Source organism: Papaver somniferum, chromosome 6 (genome assembly GCF_003573695.1).
Source record: "Papaver somniferum cultivar HN1 chromosome 6, ASM357369v1, whole genome shotgun sequence".
NCBI classification, from domain to species: Eukaryota; Viridiplantae; Streptophyta; class Magnoliopsida; order Ranunculales; family Papaveraceae; genus Papaver; species Papaver somniferum.
Window position 1 is genome coordinate 169,607,852 of NC_039363.1, and position 17,722 is coordinate 169,625,573.

The 17,722-nt window shown below is 40.7% G+C and overlaps 1 protein-coding gene across 1 annotated transcript; it reads left to right on the forward strand.

The window, feature by feature from the left end:
- The first annotated feature begins 1,525 nt into the window (after positions 1–1,525).
- Positions 1,526–13,178, forward strand: LOC113291792 (G2/mitotic-specific cyclin-2-like). The gene is made up of 11 exons (XM_026541285.1): positions 1,526–1,774; positions 10,304–10,427; positions 10,537–10,601; positions 10,754–10,876; positions 10,982–11,158; positions 11,250–11,378; positions 11,706–11,795; positions 11,885–12,125; positions 12,279–12,364; positions 12,466–12,644; positions 12,909–13,178. Exons 1-11 carry the CDS (start codon positions 1,526–1,528, stop codon positions 12,970–12,972), a joined length of 1,527 nt encoding a protein of 508 aa, XP_026397070.1. The 3' UTR covers positions 12,973–13,178.
- The last annotated feature ends 4,544 nt before the right edge of the window (positions 13,179–17,722 follow it).

The following is a 17,722-nucleotide window of genomic DNA, read 5'->3' on the forward strand; positions in this document are numbered from 1 at the left end:
ACTCGGCTAACCTTTTTCGATAGGTAAGGAGAGTTCGTGATTCTTGTGTTAGTGGTCTTGCATAGATTCTTCTTGTGGTGTTGCTTGCTAGACCGTGAAGTGGTGTGATGTAGACTGTTGGCTTGGCTTGGTCATGCGTCATCTTGGCTGGGCTAGGGAACGCGGAGGTGTTGGCGTTGGTCGGATTGGACTATGAACGGTAGGCATTGTGCGGCTTGGAATAGAGCCGCAGGAATTGTATCGGCTTGTAATGGAGCTGTTAGCATCAGATCGGCTTGGAATGAAGCCGTTAGTGTTGGTCGGCTTGCAATGGAGCCGTTAGCGTTGGTCGGCTTGCAATGGAGCCGTTAGCGTAAGCTTGGCGTGGGCATTGTCTTGGGGTCAAACGCTGGCTGTGCATGGACGTTGGCTGGGCGTGGACGTTGGCTCGACGTGGACGTCGACTGGGCGTGGGGTGGCGCGGACTCTTGGCACGGTGCTAACTCGGCATGGCGCGGACCCTTGGCACGGTGCTAGCGCGGTATGGCACGGACTGTTAGGGCACCGTGAGGCAAGGCACGGCACGGACTATTGGGGATGTGCAGCTTGCTGTTGCGGGCTTGGTCGCCTCTTTTCTTGTGTAGCTCGAATCAGGAAATATTTTCCTTATTCAATTTCCGAAGGTGTTATGCCCATAAAGGGGCGTTACTCCTTTTCCTCATGTTACGTTGCCGGTTTTGCTTCCAAATCTCGGTGCTGGCGGCAGAGAAGCAATAACGCGGGCAAGTGTGTCTCAAACACGTACTTCCACGTTTTCTCATCAATACCTAATTATCTTGCACGACCATGTATGAGACTTTTCCCTATATTTGCTGGTAGAATAGGGTTTAATTAAGACCTGATGTCACGCCTTAATTCACGGCTAGTAGAAAGCTTTCCTTTTCGGGACTTCATCGTTCTGCTGGATATAAGAGATGATCTTGAATCCTTCATTCGCACAGGTCGTCCTGAAATCGTGCCAATCCTCTTTACAGGTATCATCTCGTTTTTTCTCCTGGTTCCCATTTTGTCTTCTTTCTTATGTAGGTTGCTGGTGTAGACAGGGTGAAAACTTACCCCCACTCTCTGGTTTTGTAGTGCATAATGGGATATTCCAGTGGCAGCCGTACCTCTAACTCTTCGGAGAGAAACTTTGGAATCGGCAAAAACCAGTTTTATTCTCATAAGGAGGCATTAGATAGAATTGAATCTCTGTTCCGTGAAGCTGGCGGAATTATTTAAGACATACCTTCTATCTATCTAGACGAAGTGCGGGTGTGTGTTCAAACCTTCTTGGCTTCAGTGAACATGGAGGAGGAATGGGAAGGTGACGAAACATCCCAGTGCATTGAGAGGCTTCAGTGCAACAAAACTTCTTCACGACCCAGTGCTAGGGCGGAACGGTTTGTTTCTCGGTTGAAACGACGAAAGACTGAGTTTGTGAAACTTTTAGGGGAAAGCCAACGTAACTTCCATTTCCAAGACAGCATCATAATTCTCGATTCTGATGCGGCTAAATCGGGAAATCCTCCTCGAAAGTGCTGAGAAGACCTTCGAGGAAGATGACGCTGTGTTTGATGAAACTGAAACAGCTTTCGGCATAGGTGCTGAAACCGTTGTCGGTGACATTGGGGGATTTATGGTGGCATATGCTGGGTCGGTTGTTGAAGCGGATGTCGGGAAGGAGACGGATGTTGTTGCTGCTGAGACAGTTTCCGAGTGGGATGTTGAGGTTGCTATTGCTGATGCGGCTTTCGTATGGAACCTTTGATTCCCTCGAGATTGTTGGGGAAAGTGCTTGAAAGAGCTCCGACCGAGGAATTGGCAACTCGCGCATCATCTTTCGATGACTAGATTCTCCTTTTTATTGTTTCTATTTTTTTGCGTAGTCGTCCTGATGATTTTCAGGCTCATCTTTACCTTCTTTGTATTCGTGGCGAAGTTAGAGTTTCGCCATTTAGTATCCCGCTTGCGGTTTCTCATCTTTGAATAAAACTTCTTATTTAAAAGACCCAAATCTTCCATTAGAATAGGTTGTTCGACTTTTCTTGTCCTTACATTATTCCCTTCAGAGCTTTGAATAATTGAATAAGGTATTTCTGGCACGGTTTCGGCTTTTCTGATTGTGACCTGATGGTTAATGGTTTCTCGATGATTTGGGATTTATTTGGTATGTTTTTTTTTTTGAGATTTGGAAGACTCATTTGGAAGGAAAGGTATACTTAAATAAAAAAACGAAACCCTAATGAAGAATGCAAGCGGTGTATTCATCTCGGGGGATACAAATATTGAGCGGAAAGAGGAATTGCTGAAGAAAATATTAAAGGAAGAGTGCTGGAAGAGAAAGTAGTACAGAGTTTTAGGTATTGAAAGACTTGAGCCATCGCGAGTGAACTATCACGCCCTCCAGCTTGTCTGTGTTGATGAGATTTCAATAACCACCCAGAAGGACGTCTGCCACCAGATACGGCTCGTCTTCTTTTTCTTTGGGTAAATCGGTTCGAACAGCTATCTTCACCGTAATCTTTCCGACTTGAAACGAGGTCGCTTTGACCACCATATCTCCGATTTGAAACGAGTTCAGGTGTTGTGTAACCGCTTGAATCTTGGTTTCGTCAGTTTCGACTGCAGCTTCCAAATTCTTGGCAAAGCACTTGAATGGCCCAGCGCCCCACTCACATCTCTTGAGAGCGTCTGTGCTGGTAATCGTACTGAGTCCTCATGACGGGATAAGGGAAGAAATGACTGTTTGTAGAGAATATCGTTCGACCAGACTTACTTGCGTTTGGAACCTATGAGTTAGCGCCAACATGCTTTCTCCGGGTGATCGAGTTCCGTTGGTAAGTCATTGAAACGACAGCAGGTCGGACGGCTTGTTGGAGATTCTTTCGGGTGTCGACATCGGCAGAGGGGATGTTCCCAGTTTCGTTTTATTGTCGAGTACCCATGAGAGCCCCAAGATCATGTCGTACTTTAGTTCTTTGACAACGTGGAACTTTCTATGCGTTATAGCGTCTCCCATCTTGATTTCGAGGTTAACGTAGCCGTACGCGTTCAAGTCTTCCCCTTCTGGGTTCTCGATTACGGACGGGGAACGGGTAGCCTCTTGCTTCGAAATTCCCGCAGCTTCCAGATCCTTGAAGGTAACGATGATGAAGTCAGAGGCCGCGTCGACTAGTGTGTTGCCGAATTCAATGCCTCTTAAATAGGATGTGGTCAGCAGTCCCCAGTTGTGTTTTTCAGTACCGCTTTCTGAGAGAGCTTGGGCTATTGATGCGACTTCCGTAATAGGAAAGAGCCGTTTTCCCGACACGACACGATTAAGAGCCGTGAAGATATCTTGACGTTGCGCCTTGGAAAACTAGAGAATTTCGCATATATGCTGCATCATGGATTGTACAGTCTCGTGCACGGAGTCCCTAAAGACCTCGCAATTCCTCACCGGAAGTGGATCTCTATGCACTCCCTCGTTCTCTAGCTGAAGTTTTCCTGCTTCTACCTTTTCCTTGAAGATATGCTTTAGTCTATTGCAATCATTGGTTGGGTGAAGAACAAATCTGTGATAGTGGCAGTATTTGGGGTTTGCCATCTCGGACTCGGTTGGTGGGCGCATGGGAGATGGTAATCTGATAACATCATATTGAATCCATTCCTCTAAGAGTTCGATCACCTCCTCAATGGGAAAATCCAAAACATTTTCTTCAGCTTCGTGATGAGGCATGGGAGTTTTAGCGGCGGCCTCCGTAGCGGAGCCGCTTGTCGTGTTGGCGCCGTGCGTTTAGGTTGTTGGTCCGAAGCTGGGGCCTTCCTTTTTCCTCCCTCATCAACTACGCTCACAGAGGAGGGACCGGCGTTGTACTGCTTGTCGATGATAAGTCTACTCCCACGAGTTTCACGCACGTCTTCAGCTCTGGTCGGTCTATCTCTTTCTAACAATGCTGGTGTTGTCGTGGCTGATCGCTTGGCAGATTCATGGAGTTCATAGAATGTCTTGAAACGTAGGTTCTCAAGCAAGGCGCGGTAAATGGGAACCATACCGTTGATGCAGGAATTCACCAACTGCTGCTCGGTTACGTTTGAGTCATGACAGTCTAGTGCTTGAAACCTGAATCTCTTGACAAAATCATTTGGATGTTCGTTGGCTCGCTGATACATCCTTTCTAGGTCCGAGAAGGTAACTTGCTCAGACACGAAGAAGTACTTCTTGTAAAACGCGGTAACCATGCCACCCAAGTTGTGGATGTTGTTTGGCGCGATTTCGTTGTATCACGTGTATGCTCTTCCGGTAAGTGATTTCGAAAACTCCCTCAGACGAAGAACGTGATTGTATTCGTGTTCGCCTAGGGACTCAAGGAATCGAGATTTCCGGTTCCGTCATACATGGTGAATTGAGGAGAGGAGTATCCTCTTGGAAGAGGAATTCTTTGTATTTCAGGTGGGTAAGGGGGTTGATGCCGATGCATGCCTATTTCATCACTTTTGACTCGATTCTGAAGAATTTGTTCCAAATCCTCTCGTGTGACAAAATTGGACGGTCGATTTCTCTCCAATGGGGTTCTGGCACGAATCTCTTCGTCCGCGGAGATGCGCTCTGCTGAGGTGCCGGCGCCAGGGGTGTTGGAGGAGTTTCCCTTCGGCTATGGATGGCGTGACTCCTGCGTAGCCGTTCTGTCAAGGCTTTGAGAAAGACGAGTACTTCTTGAGACCATGTCCGTCTGGGCTCTAGCAAGAACCTCATGTCGTTCCATCAAATCAGCGATGGTGATATAGGGTCGGCTCCCTCTGGATCTTCTGGTTTCTCGTCCCGTTGGTGGGGTAACTGGAGTCCTAGTGGCGGTTGGAGGCGCCATGCTTGACGAAGCATTAGGGGTGGTAGCATGCAGCAGCTCTGGGCCGGGTGACTGGCGGTGTAACGCTCAAAGGAGCGCTTTCGGTGCTGCCGGGATTAGCATGTTGCGCAGAAAGATTAGAGGCGGCAGCGGCTCTGGATTTGGTGATTGGTGGTGTAACACCTGAAAGAGTGCTTTCGGTGCTGCTGGGATCAGTAGGTGGTGTAGTGATGCCGCTAGAAGTAGCCTTATGTGATGGACCTTAAAATTACGCCTTTGGCGCGTTTCCCCGCAGGCCGTAACTCCCCCGATGCGCCAATGATGAAGCTACGATCCGGGCCTCAAATCTAGGAAAATGCACGTCCATTTTCCCTTACAGGCATGCTCGTGGAGCATGACGCGGCTAACTTAGCTTCCCCACCGTTCCAAACTTACCCTTGTCTGCTAAAGGGTCTAGGGACATAAGGCCAACGCTAATGCATATTGCATGCATCTCTAGCTCTGCCTCAATGTAGGGAATTCATCACTGAATTTCCTATCTAGCTGACTAAACGTCATAACGCCAAGTCTTATCCAGGCGTAAGCCTTGGACTTTGGCATAGGCCGCACTAAGCCCTTTCCATTCCCTACCTTATCTCGATTACCAACTCTATGTAGCTTGATAGGAAGTATGAGCATCCACTTGCTGGCATGCAACCAAGCCTCATGAAGCATGGAGGCAATCATCTCTTACATCGAACTACCGAGCTTAGATGATATGAGGGGCCAACGTGCTGGACCGGCAATGCTGCAACTCATTGCGGCTGCCTACGTACCCTTTCCTACTCTAAAGGGATCAAGCACGGACCGTAGTTCATCCTCGAAGGGACAGAAGCTTAATCAAATCATTTGCAAGGCCGTAACCTAGCAAAAATGGTAATGGCCTAGTCCGTATAGGCCGTTCCGTGAAGATGCACAATGATTATGCATCATCGGTCCGCGACGCAAGGCTACGCAACTATAAATGATCCTTATGCATCATTTATACTCTTCCGTCTAAGCTATGAAGCTTACTTGGCACATAGTCCGCATATGCACCTTCAACCGACTACCCCTCCCTATATATGTCTTAATGGAATTTCTACAAGTATGGAAAGGGGAGAAAAATGACATTCTTGCTTCACTATTCATCGCAATCATTGCGCACAATGATTGCCCAACATTCGTTTGCCATCCCTCTCTGTCCTGATGCACAATGATCACGCACCACTAGTTCTGCCGTAATGCACAATGATTGTGCGATATTGGCTCTAGACCAATAACTTTCGTAATGCACAATGATTACGCTGCAAGCTCAAGGCCACCTACCCAACTGGTCTAACGCATCATGATGATGCGAGATTTGTCTCTTGGCCAAATGTCACTCATAATGCGCCATTTTGGCGCGGTATTTGCCTTAATCCAATCTACCTCTTGCCAAGCAACGAAAGCTTTGAATGAAGCTTCATCTCAAGCCATGGTGCATCTTTTAGCATGCGCCATACTAAAAACACGGGGTATTACACTCTTCACCCTTTCAAAGAATTTCTTCCCCGAAATTCAAAACCAAACTATTGTGGACAATCTCTTCGGTTTGGATTTCCTGAGAAAAAGTCCCATACCAAATGCTCAGAAATCACGAGTTTCTTCAAGTTGTCATGAACAACAATTTAGACCTTCTGAGCAAATTGTCTCATACCACCTGCCCAGGAATCCAAAAGTGCCCACAACAATACCAAGAATCTCAATTGGACAGTGCCAAGAGGATATCTCAACAAGGTATCCTAAGTATGCATCCCATACTACACACTCAGGAGTCCCTAAAGTTCACAAGGTTGATGTCATTGAAATGACAAGATTTTAGCACAGTATTGTGTGTATCAGTATCCATTTGCCAACCGTCCCTGACGGTCATCCAGGTTGACACTCGTAAGTGGGATGCTAGCCGGGCCTGACAATGCACACCATTGGCCAGTTGCCAATGTGTGGGGATGATCATTCCCATTGTCTACCCACCGTCCCAGACGGTCTTCTGGATATCCAATCGTAAGTGGGGTGCCACTTAGGCCAGGAAAACTCACAGCGCATGAACAAGCTCAACTCGATTCGCATAGTGTTAGAGCATAGCAAGATCGACCTCGCATGCGTTGCTATATCAAGCATGTTTGCCAATATTAATGATCAAAACTATGAGTCTTGATTTCTAGTCTACATAGCTAAGTCTTGGACTAGGATAGAAAAGTGTAGTTGAGCTCAAGGACTTCATGGCGATTCATCATACAACGACGAAGATCTACTCAAGGAACCATGGAACTTCATCAACAAAAAGGTATGTGGAGACTTGAACTTATCTATCACTCAAAAGTTTATCCCTTCTATCTCCTACTTCTTATGAGACAAAAGTCGTATGCTATATAGATTGGATCATACACATTTGATATTTCGAGCCGAGTATATCTCGCCTATCTATATCTCGAAATCATGTGTTGGTAAATTGTTTCGCTTTGATCGGGTTTATCTTCACCTAATGACGAAATTCATATTGTTTCAATCACTTTGAAAATCGCTTTGACGAGAAATAGTGTATCAACTATATAACGTCCTCTAAGAATGTTTCAATGGTTAGAATGAGAGTTTAGGTCTATATAACCAACGTTGGATATAAGCATTGTGTGGAAACACATATGTGCATAAGTCCTATTCCTTAATCCGAAGTTTACGAACTTTGTTGATTGAGAGAAACCGGAGGAATTGGTTTGCCAAGTCCGCGAACTCAGTTTGCGAACTCAGTCCACGAACTGACGGAATTTCTCTTGCCGAGATTTTCTGCTGGGATTTCCAAAAACTCGTTTGCGTGTTTAATCCGCGAACTCAGTCCGCGAACCTAGTACGCGCACTGGCGGAAGTCTCCTTGCCGAGATTTTCTGCTGAGTTTGGAAAACTCTGTCGGTTTCCTTAAGTCCGCGAACTTGCTTGCGTACTTGAGTGGGTTATGATCTAAAGATGTTCTCTGAACATGAAACTTAAATTACTAAGGAATGCAGTATGAAAACCGTGGCTATAAAGTTGATGAGCCGATTCAAATCGAATTGAATCATCTTTGTTTCAATTGTGTCTTGTGTAGTTACATAAGATCTCATAGCAATTGAACAACTCTCTAACTAGTTCATTTGAGTTAATTGAACTAGTTATGGTGACGAAGACCAAGGTTAATATGAAATGCTCATATGGTTAACCCTTTTGGGTTACTATGTTGAACCAACATACACGTACACATTTGGGAATGGTTTTCACAAACTCAGTAAACGTATATCTCAAGTGTGTGTGACAAGCTAAGTTTTCGATCTAACGGTTGAGAAATATTAGCTTGAATCTAAATCATGTTTTCATCTAACGGTGAATATGGATTGCTTTATAACTAAGGAAAGACCCTGATTTGAAGACTATATGTAGGAGACATCTAGCATTGGGCAAAAGTAATCCCCACACGTCTGTGTGATACTAGTGCGCTCGCTAGAGTCGATTCTCCTCTAACCTTTGGTTTTCTTCTCTAAAACCAGGTTAATGACTTAAAGACTTCATTGGGATTGTGAAGCCAGACCGACACTACTTTCACTAGCGAAAAATGGATTTTTAACCACTTCCTCGGTTTTACAGAAACTACTGTTGTTGGGCTGTAGTTATGTGCGGTGCCGTGACTCCCAGTAGTTTTTCTAGGAAAAAAAATGGAAAACTTAAACCTGTTTCTCACACAGTTGTTCTTTAGAGGGGTATTTTTATAAAAATTCTGAGATTCAAGAACTACTTTGAGGGCTGGATTATTCTGTGGAAAGAGAAAAAGAAATCAAACCTTATCTCTTTTATCTCATCTGCATCTATCCTCTTCCATCACTTATCTCTGTCTGTTTCGCTTCATTTTTTTCTGTATCAAAACTTTAGTATTAGGTTTTGCGTCCTCTTCGTCTCTATCATAACAACATTAGATCTTGAGGATTTATTCTGAATCGGTGAAAAAGAGGTGATGATGCTTATCAACACCAACTGAAAACCAAGATTCATCTAAGAAAACTGAATTGAAAGGTAAGTATCATCTTTATTTATCGTTTCAGTTCAATCGATTAACTTATCCATCTCCAAATTGAAATTTCAGAAGAAAAAGAAATCGATCTCAGTAAACCTAAAAGCTTGATTACATCTCAGTTCTCTTTTCTGATTCGTTATCAGTTTGTGCATTTTTTCATACTTTTAATCCATTGGTTTCTTTTTCTTAGTTTTGTTTTATTGATGGTGTGTATTCTCTTTGTATTCAGGCACTGAAGAAGTAGAAAACTCCATCACCATCTTCAAATCCAACTAAAACTAATGGAGGTAAACAAAAGAAGAATATCAATTCATGATTAAATCTATAATTGGTTCTTCTTTTATGTTGGATTTAGGTCTTTTACTGTACTTTTTATTGATTTGTTTTTGTTTTGTGTGATTTCTACAGAAGTGGAGCTAATGAAAGCAAAATGAGAAGGTTAACAACATGCTCATGTTTGATAAAGATAGGATTTAATCTGTGGTTTTGCTTTGTAAGATCATTACTTCGTCTAGTTTATGAAATATTATGCATATTATACCATTTGAAAAATATGGGTTTTCTTATGTTTCTAAATTAGGATCCTTGTGCTGGGAATTTGTGTTGTTACATCTTTGATTAAAATGGTTTCTGTGGTGCATCAATTATCGCAATCCTTAGTTCACTGCTTTCCAATTGTTTCGTGGTTGACATATTCACCACTGTGAGTCTCGTATCAAATCAAAAAAAAGTATAAAGTTTGCTTTTGATGCATTTTTTGTTATAGTTTTGAAAATTTGTGTAATGGGATTCTTGATATGGGACATCAATATGATAAAGTGTGCATTAGCATTAATGAGTCATTTAAATTGGCGAAAACGCCTTGCTTTTGATAATTTCATGGGAAAAGCCTTTACAATCCTATTTCAGTTTGCTAGCTTGATTTTTGGGTGTATAATATTAGGAATTCTTTATATGTAGTTTCTTTATAATTTCTTATTAGGATGGACGTTAATTGCATCTGTGTTTGTCATCACAATGCTAAAATCTCATTTTGTGGAACTGTAGATGCTTTTAAAGCTTTTATTATTATTATTATGTTGTTTGTCTGGTGTACCGATGGGTTAGCAGTTGCTTTCTGCATGACTGAATGATGGACAAAATATAAATCCTGCTCTAAATTGCAGTATGCAGGGGTTTTAAAAGCGCACGCTTCGTGCAGTAGGACTGAAGCTTTCTTGACATATTTCTCTGTTATGTTTGAAGTTTGCATCCTATTCACCAGAGGGGTGGTGGAAGTGTGGTGCATATACTGTAATTTGCATACTGATCATTTGAGGGAGATGCCTCTCTTGATGTGCTGCAGGTGGTCCATTAGCCTGATAAAGCAATTAACTATTTGACATCATCCCTGTTGGAACTAGAGGAGAACACCTCACCCTGTTGTTTTGTTATCCAAATATCATTTGGCCCCGTTGTGTACATAGATGGAGTAGATGCTGGTAATCACGTGGGAGCACTCAATTTCTTTAGATTTATAGTTTTGAAGAGGTTTCATGTCATAATTTAGTCATTTCTGATGTATTATGTACTTTTTTTTTTTTAAATCAGGACATGGTGGAAGTGATGGCGTCCATGGATACATGTATTCCCTTGATGCTGCAGTCAATGACTTGGTATGTTTCACATGAACGCTGAAAATAAACGAGAATTTTATCTTGCTCCTTGTGATTCATTTAAAGAAAATTGCTTGAAAAAGTAATAATTGATTTGTGTTTTTTGTTGTCTGTTAAATAACAGAAAGCCTTCATTAAGAAGATGTTAGCAGAAAATTATTTTTTTGTATAGAAATCATGGGATCTGTGACAAAAATCCTTCCGTTGTTGTGCATAGACCAATTACAAGAAAGATTGCTACTCAAATTTCTAACCAAAACCAACCTTGTCAAGTGGTAATTCGTTTCTCTTAGAACCAAAATGTTGCCCAGTAATCTCTTTGTTTAGATGTGATATACGAAATAGATTGGTTTTCCTTAGGTTTATTCAAATGTTTGCAGGAAACTAAGAAGCCAGTACAGAATTCATCATCGATTATGATTGAAAAAGTATCAAATAAGGTCCTTATAGATGTAGATGAATATAGAGCAGATAGTTCCTTCTCCGATCCAATGTTTGTGAAGCACACTGAAGCAATTCTTGATGAATTCGAAATCTTCGAGGATATTGACTTAATGGTATGATGACTTTGTGTTTTGTGTTAAGGGTTTGTTCCTTATTTTCTTGTAGTGGCAACAGTGTTAACAGTTCTATAATGTAATGTTGTAGGAAGAGGAAGTTGAGATGGAGGATATTGTTGAAGAACTCATTCTGGATATTGATAGTTGCGACTCAAAGAACACACTTGCAGTTTTAGATTATATCAATGATATATATGCTCACTACAAGAAAACTGAGGTTAGTCTCACTGTTTTCAACTCTTACTTGTTTCAATTTTGGTGTAGCATTGTCTGATTTTCCTACTCCATTTACTCAAAGTGCACATACTCCATTTACTCAAAGTGCACATTTGAGAATCAAGTGCTAGTCTTACTTGCTTTAGTGACATTCTTCAATCTGAATACCTTCAAATGCTTTGCCTAACTGTTCCAATTGAGAGTGTACTTTACCTTTACTTTCTTTATTGCTGAAATCCCCAAAACTTCAAAAGTAAGAATGCAAAAGTAAGATAGGGTAGACTTGTAAAGCCTGAGGTAACTTGACTGAACCTTGCCTGTTTTGCAGAATTCTAGTTGTGTATCTCCCAACTATATGGTTCAGCAATCCAACATCAATGAGAAGATGAGGGTCATCCTAGTTGATTGGTTAATCGAGGTATACAAAATTTTGACATGATTTTCTATCTCCTAGAAAGGGTAAACAAAACATATGCTAAGCATCCTTCTTGGTTTGAATCTTAACAGGTGCATGATAAATTTGAGCTCATGGATGAGACATTATTCCTTATGGTTAACATTATAGACAGATTCTTAGCCCACCAAACTGTGGAACGAAAGAAACTTCAGTTGGTCGGAATTACAGCCATGCTTTTAGCATGCAAGTATGAGGAAGTTTCAGTACCGGTTGTAGATGATCTTATTCTAATTTCTGACAAGGCTTATACAAGGAAGCAAGTTCTTGATATGGTAAATGTTTCACTTCTAAGTCATATATATCTTATCAAGTGTGTTTAGTTTTTCCCAGTTTCGACATTATGATTCTAACACTGCAGAAACATGTTTAGCATCCTTAGTTTTACCCAGTTTTGACATTGTGATTCCAACACTGCATAAACATGTTTGCAAGAGAAATCGATAGTAAATAAATTGCAATTCAATATGTCAGCTCCAACTTCATATGTATTTATGAAAAGATTCCTTAAAACGGCTCAGTCTGATAAGAAGGTTTGTATAGTTAGTCTTCCATCAGATTAAACTGTTGATCCATAGTATTTTATAACTTTTTATATCTTGGATACTAACATATTTTCTGCATTTTGAACCAGCTTGAGCTTCTCTCCTTTTTCTTGATCGAGCTATCCTTGGTTGATCATGACATGCTTAGGTTACCACCATCTCTGTTAGTTGTTGCATCCATCTACACTACTCAATTTACTCTTAACAGGACTAGACATTGGAGTAAGACCACAGAGTGGCATTCATATTACTCAGAAGATCAATTACAGTAAGTGATAACTTCTTCCTGAACACACCGAATTCCTTGTTTTTTCTTTGGACATTCGACAGGTAGTGCCATTGTTATGAATGTACACATTTAGCCGACATTTATGATTTTTTTTTACGAGAAGCTAGTTAAATGTTCTTAATTTTAATATATTGGGGTTTATCTCATGGTAGACATCGTCCAGATATCAGATTCGTATTTTTTCTCCTAATTGAGAAACCATTTGTACTCCCCACTAAATATATACATTTTTTTTTATCAAAGGATGGTTGCAGGTGGTTCTGGACTCGGAACAGTGATGGAGTGGAACACAAAGACTCCCTTGTAGTGGGATTGGGAGAATTTAGTCATGTTCAGTGGGAAAGTAAATGAAATTCCTAAGGCTTCGCAGCAACCTACTGACTGGGGTGTTGAAGGAGACGGCGGGGGGAATTGATAATGGGTCTTTCTGTTCTCCGCCTGGTGGTGGGAGAGATGGTGCTAGTGGTGGTGGTCATTCTGGGTCTGATTTGGGAAATAGGTCTTCATCTAAAAGTTTTATATCATCATCTATTGATTCTTCAGGGAAAGTAGGAAGTAGTAAATCCAAGTTTAACTTTGACACAGTTGAAGATTTAAGATAGTTGAAATTGTAAATTGAATTCACTATTCAATAAATTCACTATTCCATACAAAATGAGTTTAAAGTCGCTATTATATTCAGTTTCGAAGTCATTATTAATTAATTCCCGTTTTTAGTTTTTGATTTAGTTGAATCAGCTTTGGATTCAGCTGAATGAATATCAATTTTTTTTTATGAAATATCATTAAAACAACTACTATTTCTGTCAGTTTTTTTAAAGAATTCAACTTTTGCCAGACACAGTCGTTTTGGAAAAAACCACTTCTAGAATGCAGCTGATGGACACAGTCATTTTTAGTGATATTACTTCATGTCCTGACAGTAGTTTAACTTCCATTTTTCACTAGTGTTTTATCGTAGTTGTGTGATCTGATCTTGGATCTTATATCGTACGAGTACAATATATTGATTGGCTTGAGATCATGAGAGTTATCCGATAGGCAAGATAAATAAGTCACAAACATATTCGTCTCACTGTTTGTGATTCCTCAACATCTGCTTGTGTAGTCAAGAAAGATCGTTGAGAGGTGATTGATTAATCTAGGCTGTTCTTCGAGAATATAAGAACAGATTATCAATTGGTTCCTGTTCACCTTGATTTCATATATTAAGACGGAACAAAAACCTAGGGTTTTTCTGTGAGAGACATATTTATCCTTTGATATACTTTTCTGTGTGAGACAGATTTGTTTATTATCAAGTCTGCGATTTTGGGTTGCAGCAACTCTTGGTTGTGGGTGAGATCAGCTAAGAGAATCAAGTGTGCAGTATCCTGCTGGGATTAGAGGCGTAGGAGTACAACTGTACCTTGAATTAGTGGTAGACTGATTTGGGTTCAACTATAGTCCAGTCAGAAGTTAGCTTGGAGTAGGCTAGTGTCTGTAGCGGTTTAATACAATGTGTATTCAATCTAGACTAGGTCCCGGGGTTTTTCTGCATTTGTAGTTTCCTCGTTAACAAAACTTCTGGTGTATGTGTTATTTCTTTTCCGCATTATATTTGTTATATAATTGAAATAATACAGGTTGTGCGTTCGTGATCATCAATTGGAAATTCGACCTTTGGTTGTTGATTGATATTGATTGATCCTTGGACATTGGTCTTTGGTACCGTCCAAGTATTCCTTGTGTTTGATTAGGACTCGCTGATTTCTATTAGATTGAGTAATATCAAAACCAATAGAGAGATATTAACTCCTTGAGATACTTTTATCTAGATTGAGTCTGATTGTCTAGTTGATTCTCTAGCAAAGTATTTCGGAGTTAGTCCATACAGATTGCTAAGCGAAATATTGGGTGGTGTTGTTAGACCCCCTCTTTTTCAATTGGTATCAGAGTAGGAAAACACGTTAAAGACCTCAAAAGTCTGTGTTTGTAGCGATCTGACTATATGGACATAAAGTCTCAATTGACGCTTCACTAGGTGTAAAAAACAACCGCAAGAAAAGGTCTGACAAACTGATGTCTCTTCAAAAAGGCTTGGATGAACAAATCCGGATCAACCATGGTCTTGTTGCAGAAATTGCAGTTCTTAAGGATTTGATATCTGGAAATACTCCCTTTGAGAATTTGAAAAATCTCAGTTGTTCCTATCTCAAGAAATGTCATAAGTCAGATAGTAATCAACGACTGGATGTTGAGAAAACTGATATGACAAGGAACCAGTCAGACAATCTTCAAAGCATAGGCTCATGTTGTGATCCATCCGATCATATACAGTATGTCTTTTCAAAAGAGTCTTAACGTTGCAAGTATTCTTTGTAAGAAAGCTAAAAAACTGTATGATTCTCTAAAAGTTCATACAACACTACCAGGAAACCCTAAATCGAGAAGTACTAGTAGTATGGGTACCTTTGCTTTAAGATCTACATCTCCCTTTCAATGGTTTCTTGATAGTGGATGTAGTCGACATATGACAGGAGACCTTACGTGGTTTGTTTCGTCTGTTGACTATGAAGGAGGCCCTGTAACGTTCGGAGATGGAAGTTGTTGCTACATTAGCAAAAAGGGAACGATCAAGCTACCCAGTTTTCCAGAAATCCTTGATGTGGTATACCTTAAAGGTATGACTGCTAATCTTGTTTCTATTAGTTAAATTTACGACAAGGGACATCGAGTTATCTTCAATGCGAATGGATGTGATATTGTTGACAAATCTGGGAAAGTGATTTTCCAAGGAGCTCGTGGTAAAAACAACTGTTATCTTCTTGATACTCAGTTTAGCAACAACTGCAATTTGACTAAGGTGGAATCTACACATCTTTGGCATGAGCGTTTTGGTCACATCAATTATCGCCTTCTAACTAAGATCATTAACAAAGAACTTGTTTGAGGCATTCCCAAAATCAATGCAAAGATTGAAGGTGTATGTGGTGCCTGTCAAAAGGGTAAGCAAACAAAAGTTCACCACAAATCATCCCGAGATATTCTCACTAAAGCTCCACCTGATTTAATTCATATGGAGCTCCACTTGATTCAATTCAACAACCCACGGTTGCCGGTAAGAAGTATGCTTTAGTTATGGTAGATGATTACACCAGAGTTACTTGGGTTGCATTCTTATACCATAAGAATGAAACCCTTGGTGAATTCAAGATTATTGTTAAAAGGATTTAGAACGAACAAGGTCTCAAACTAAAGAAAATTAGAAGCAATCGTGGCACTAAATTCAAAGACACCAAGGTATTTGAGTTCTGTGATGAACTAGGGATCATTCAACAATACTCACCACCGATTACTCCTCAAGATAATGGAGTTGTTGAAAGAAAGAATAGGAACATACAGGAAATATCCAGGGTAATGATCCACGACAAAAACTTATCTTTAAAATTTTGGGGAGAAGCTGTCTTTACAGCATGCTACTTGATCAACCGTGTGTATTTGCGGTCTAAAACCCTTAACACTCCTTATGAGTTATGGTATGGAAGGAAACCCAACCTACACTATCTCAGGGTGTTTGGAAGTAAGTGCTATATTCTGAAAGATCGAGAACAGAGAGGGAAATTCGACACCAAAAGTGACAAAGGTATCTTTCTTGGTTATACGTCTGATAGTCGTGGTTTTCGAGTTTTTAATCTCAGAACACAAGTCAAGATGGAATCTGCTAATGTTATCATTGACGACATTAGTAATTTTCGTCAAGATAGCCCTCCTGCTGAGTTGCCTCCAACAGAGACAATTGAGAAAGCCAAATAAATTCCAGAATCAGTTAAAGTTATCCCAACTGTTACTGATCCTGACATTTCTAGAGACAACGAGAAGGGCACTGATCAATCCATTCCTGATGAACAATAACGTGTCTCTCCACGACATCTATGGGTTCAAAGGAATCATGATCCCAACAGTTTCATTGGGGGAAGGGATTCTACAGCCAAAACAAGGGGTCAACTTCAAAATATATGCAATTGTGGTTGTTATCTTTCGCAGGTGGAACCAAGGAATATTAATGAAGTTCTGAAAGATCCTTTTTGGGTCAATGCGATGCATGAAGAGTTAAATCAATTTGAAAGACAAGATGTCTGGGAACGTGTACCTTGTCCTCCAAATGTCAATATTGTCGGTACCAAATGGATATTCAAGAAAAAGTCTGATGAATTTGGCACAATTTTCATAAATACAGCTAGACTTGTCGCTCAAGGATATTCACAGATTTAAGGAATCGATTTTGGCGAAACCTTTGCACCTGTGGCACCTCTTGATTCCATTCGACTTTTATTGGCCCATGCCTGCTTTCTCAAGGTTAAGTTGTTTCAGATGGACATAAAATCAGCGTTCCTGAATGGAATTCTAAAAGAGGAAGTCTATGTCTCTCAACCTAAGGGATTCGAAAATCCTGATTTCCCAGATCATGTGTTGAAGCTCAAAAAGGCATTATATGGATTGAAGCAAGCACCAAGAGCCTGTTTTGAGAAACTTACTACCTCTCTTATTAGAAAAGGATTTTCAAGAGGAGGAGCTGATAAAAAATTATTTACCAAATGGAGTGGGAAAGATGTTGTCATTGCTCAAATCTATGTAGATGATATCATCTATGGATCAACTTCTGAAAAAATCGCAAAAAGACTTTCAAGTTTCTCTTGCTAAAGAATTTGAAATGAGCAATGTTGGTGAACTAAGATACTTCTTAGGATTACATATTCAACAACATAAGGAGGGGATTTACTTATCCCAAGAGAAGTACGCACGTAATATTGTGTCAATATTTGGTCTGTATAAGTCGTCTCCTAAGCTGACTCCCATGCCTACTACTGGTAAATTACACAGGGATGAGAAAGGATCAAAATGGATCAAAAACTATATCGATCCATTATAGGTACCCTTTTGAATCTTACAACTACTAGACCTGATATTTCCTTCAGTGTTGGTTGTTGTGCCAGGTTTCAGGCGGATCCAAAAGAATCTCATCTTGCAGCTGCAAAAAGAATCATACGATATATAAATCACACTGTTGGGTATGG

What these genes read in the sequence shown, in the direction of transcription:
- LOC113291792 (XM_026541285.1), top strand. Translation starts at nt 1,526, where the DNA reads ATGCGGCTAAATCGGGAAATCCTCCTCGAAAGTGCTGAGAAGACCTTC. An exon ending in CATAGATGGAGTAGATGCTG is followed by an intron (nt 10,428 to 10,536) that starts GTAATCACGTGG and finishes TTTTTAAATCAG; the next exon opens with GACATGGTGGAAGTGATGGC. An exon ending in GGTAAATGTTTCACTTCTAA is followed by an intron (nt 12,126 to 12,278) that starts GTCATATATATC and finishes AGAAATCGATAG; the next exon opens with TAAATAAATTGCAATTCAAT.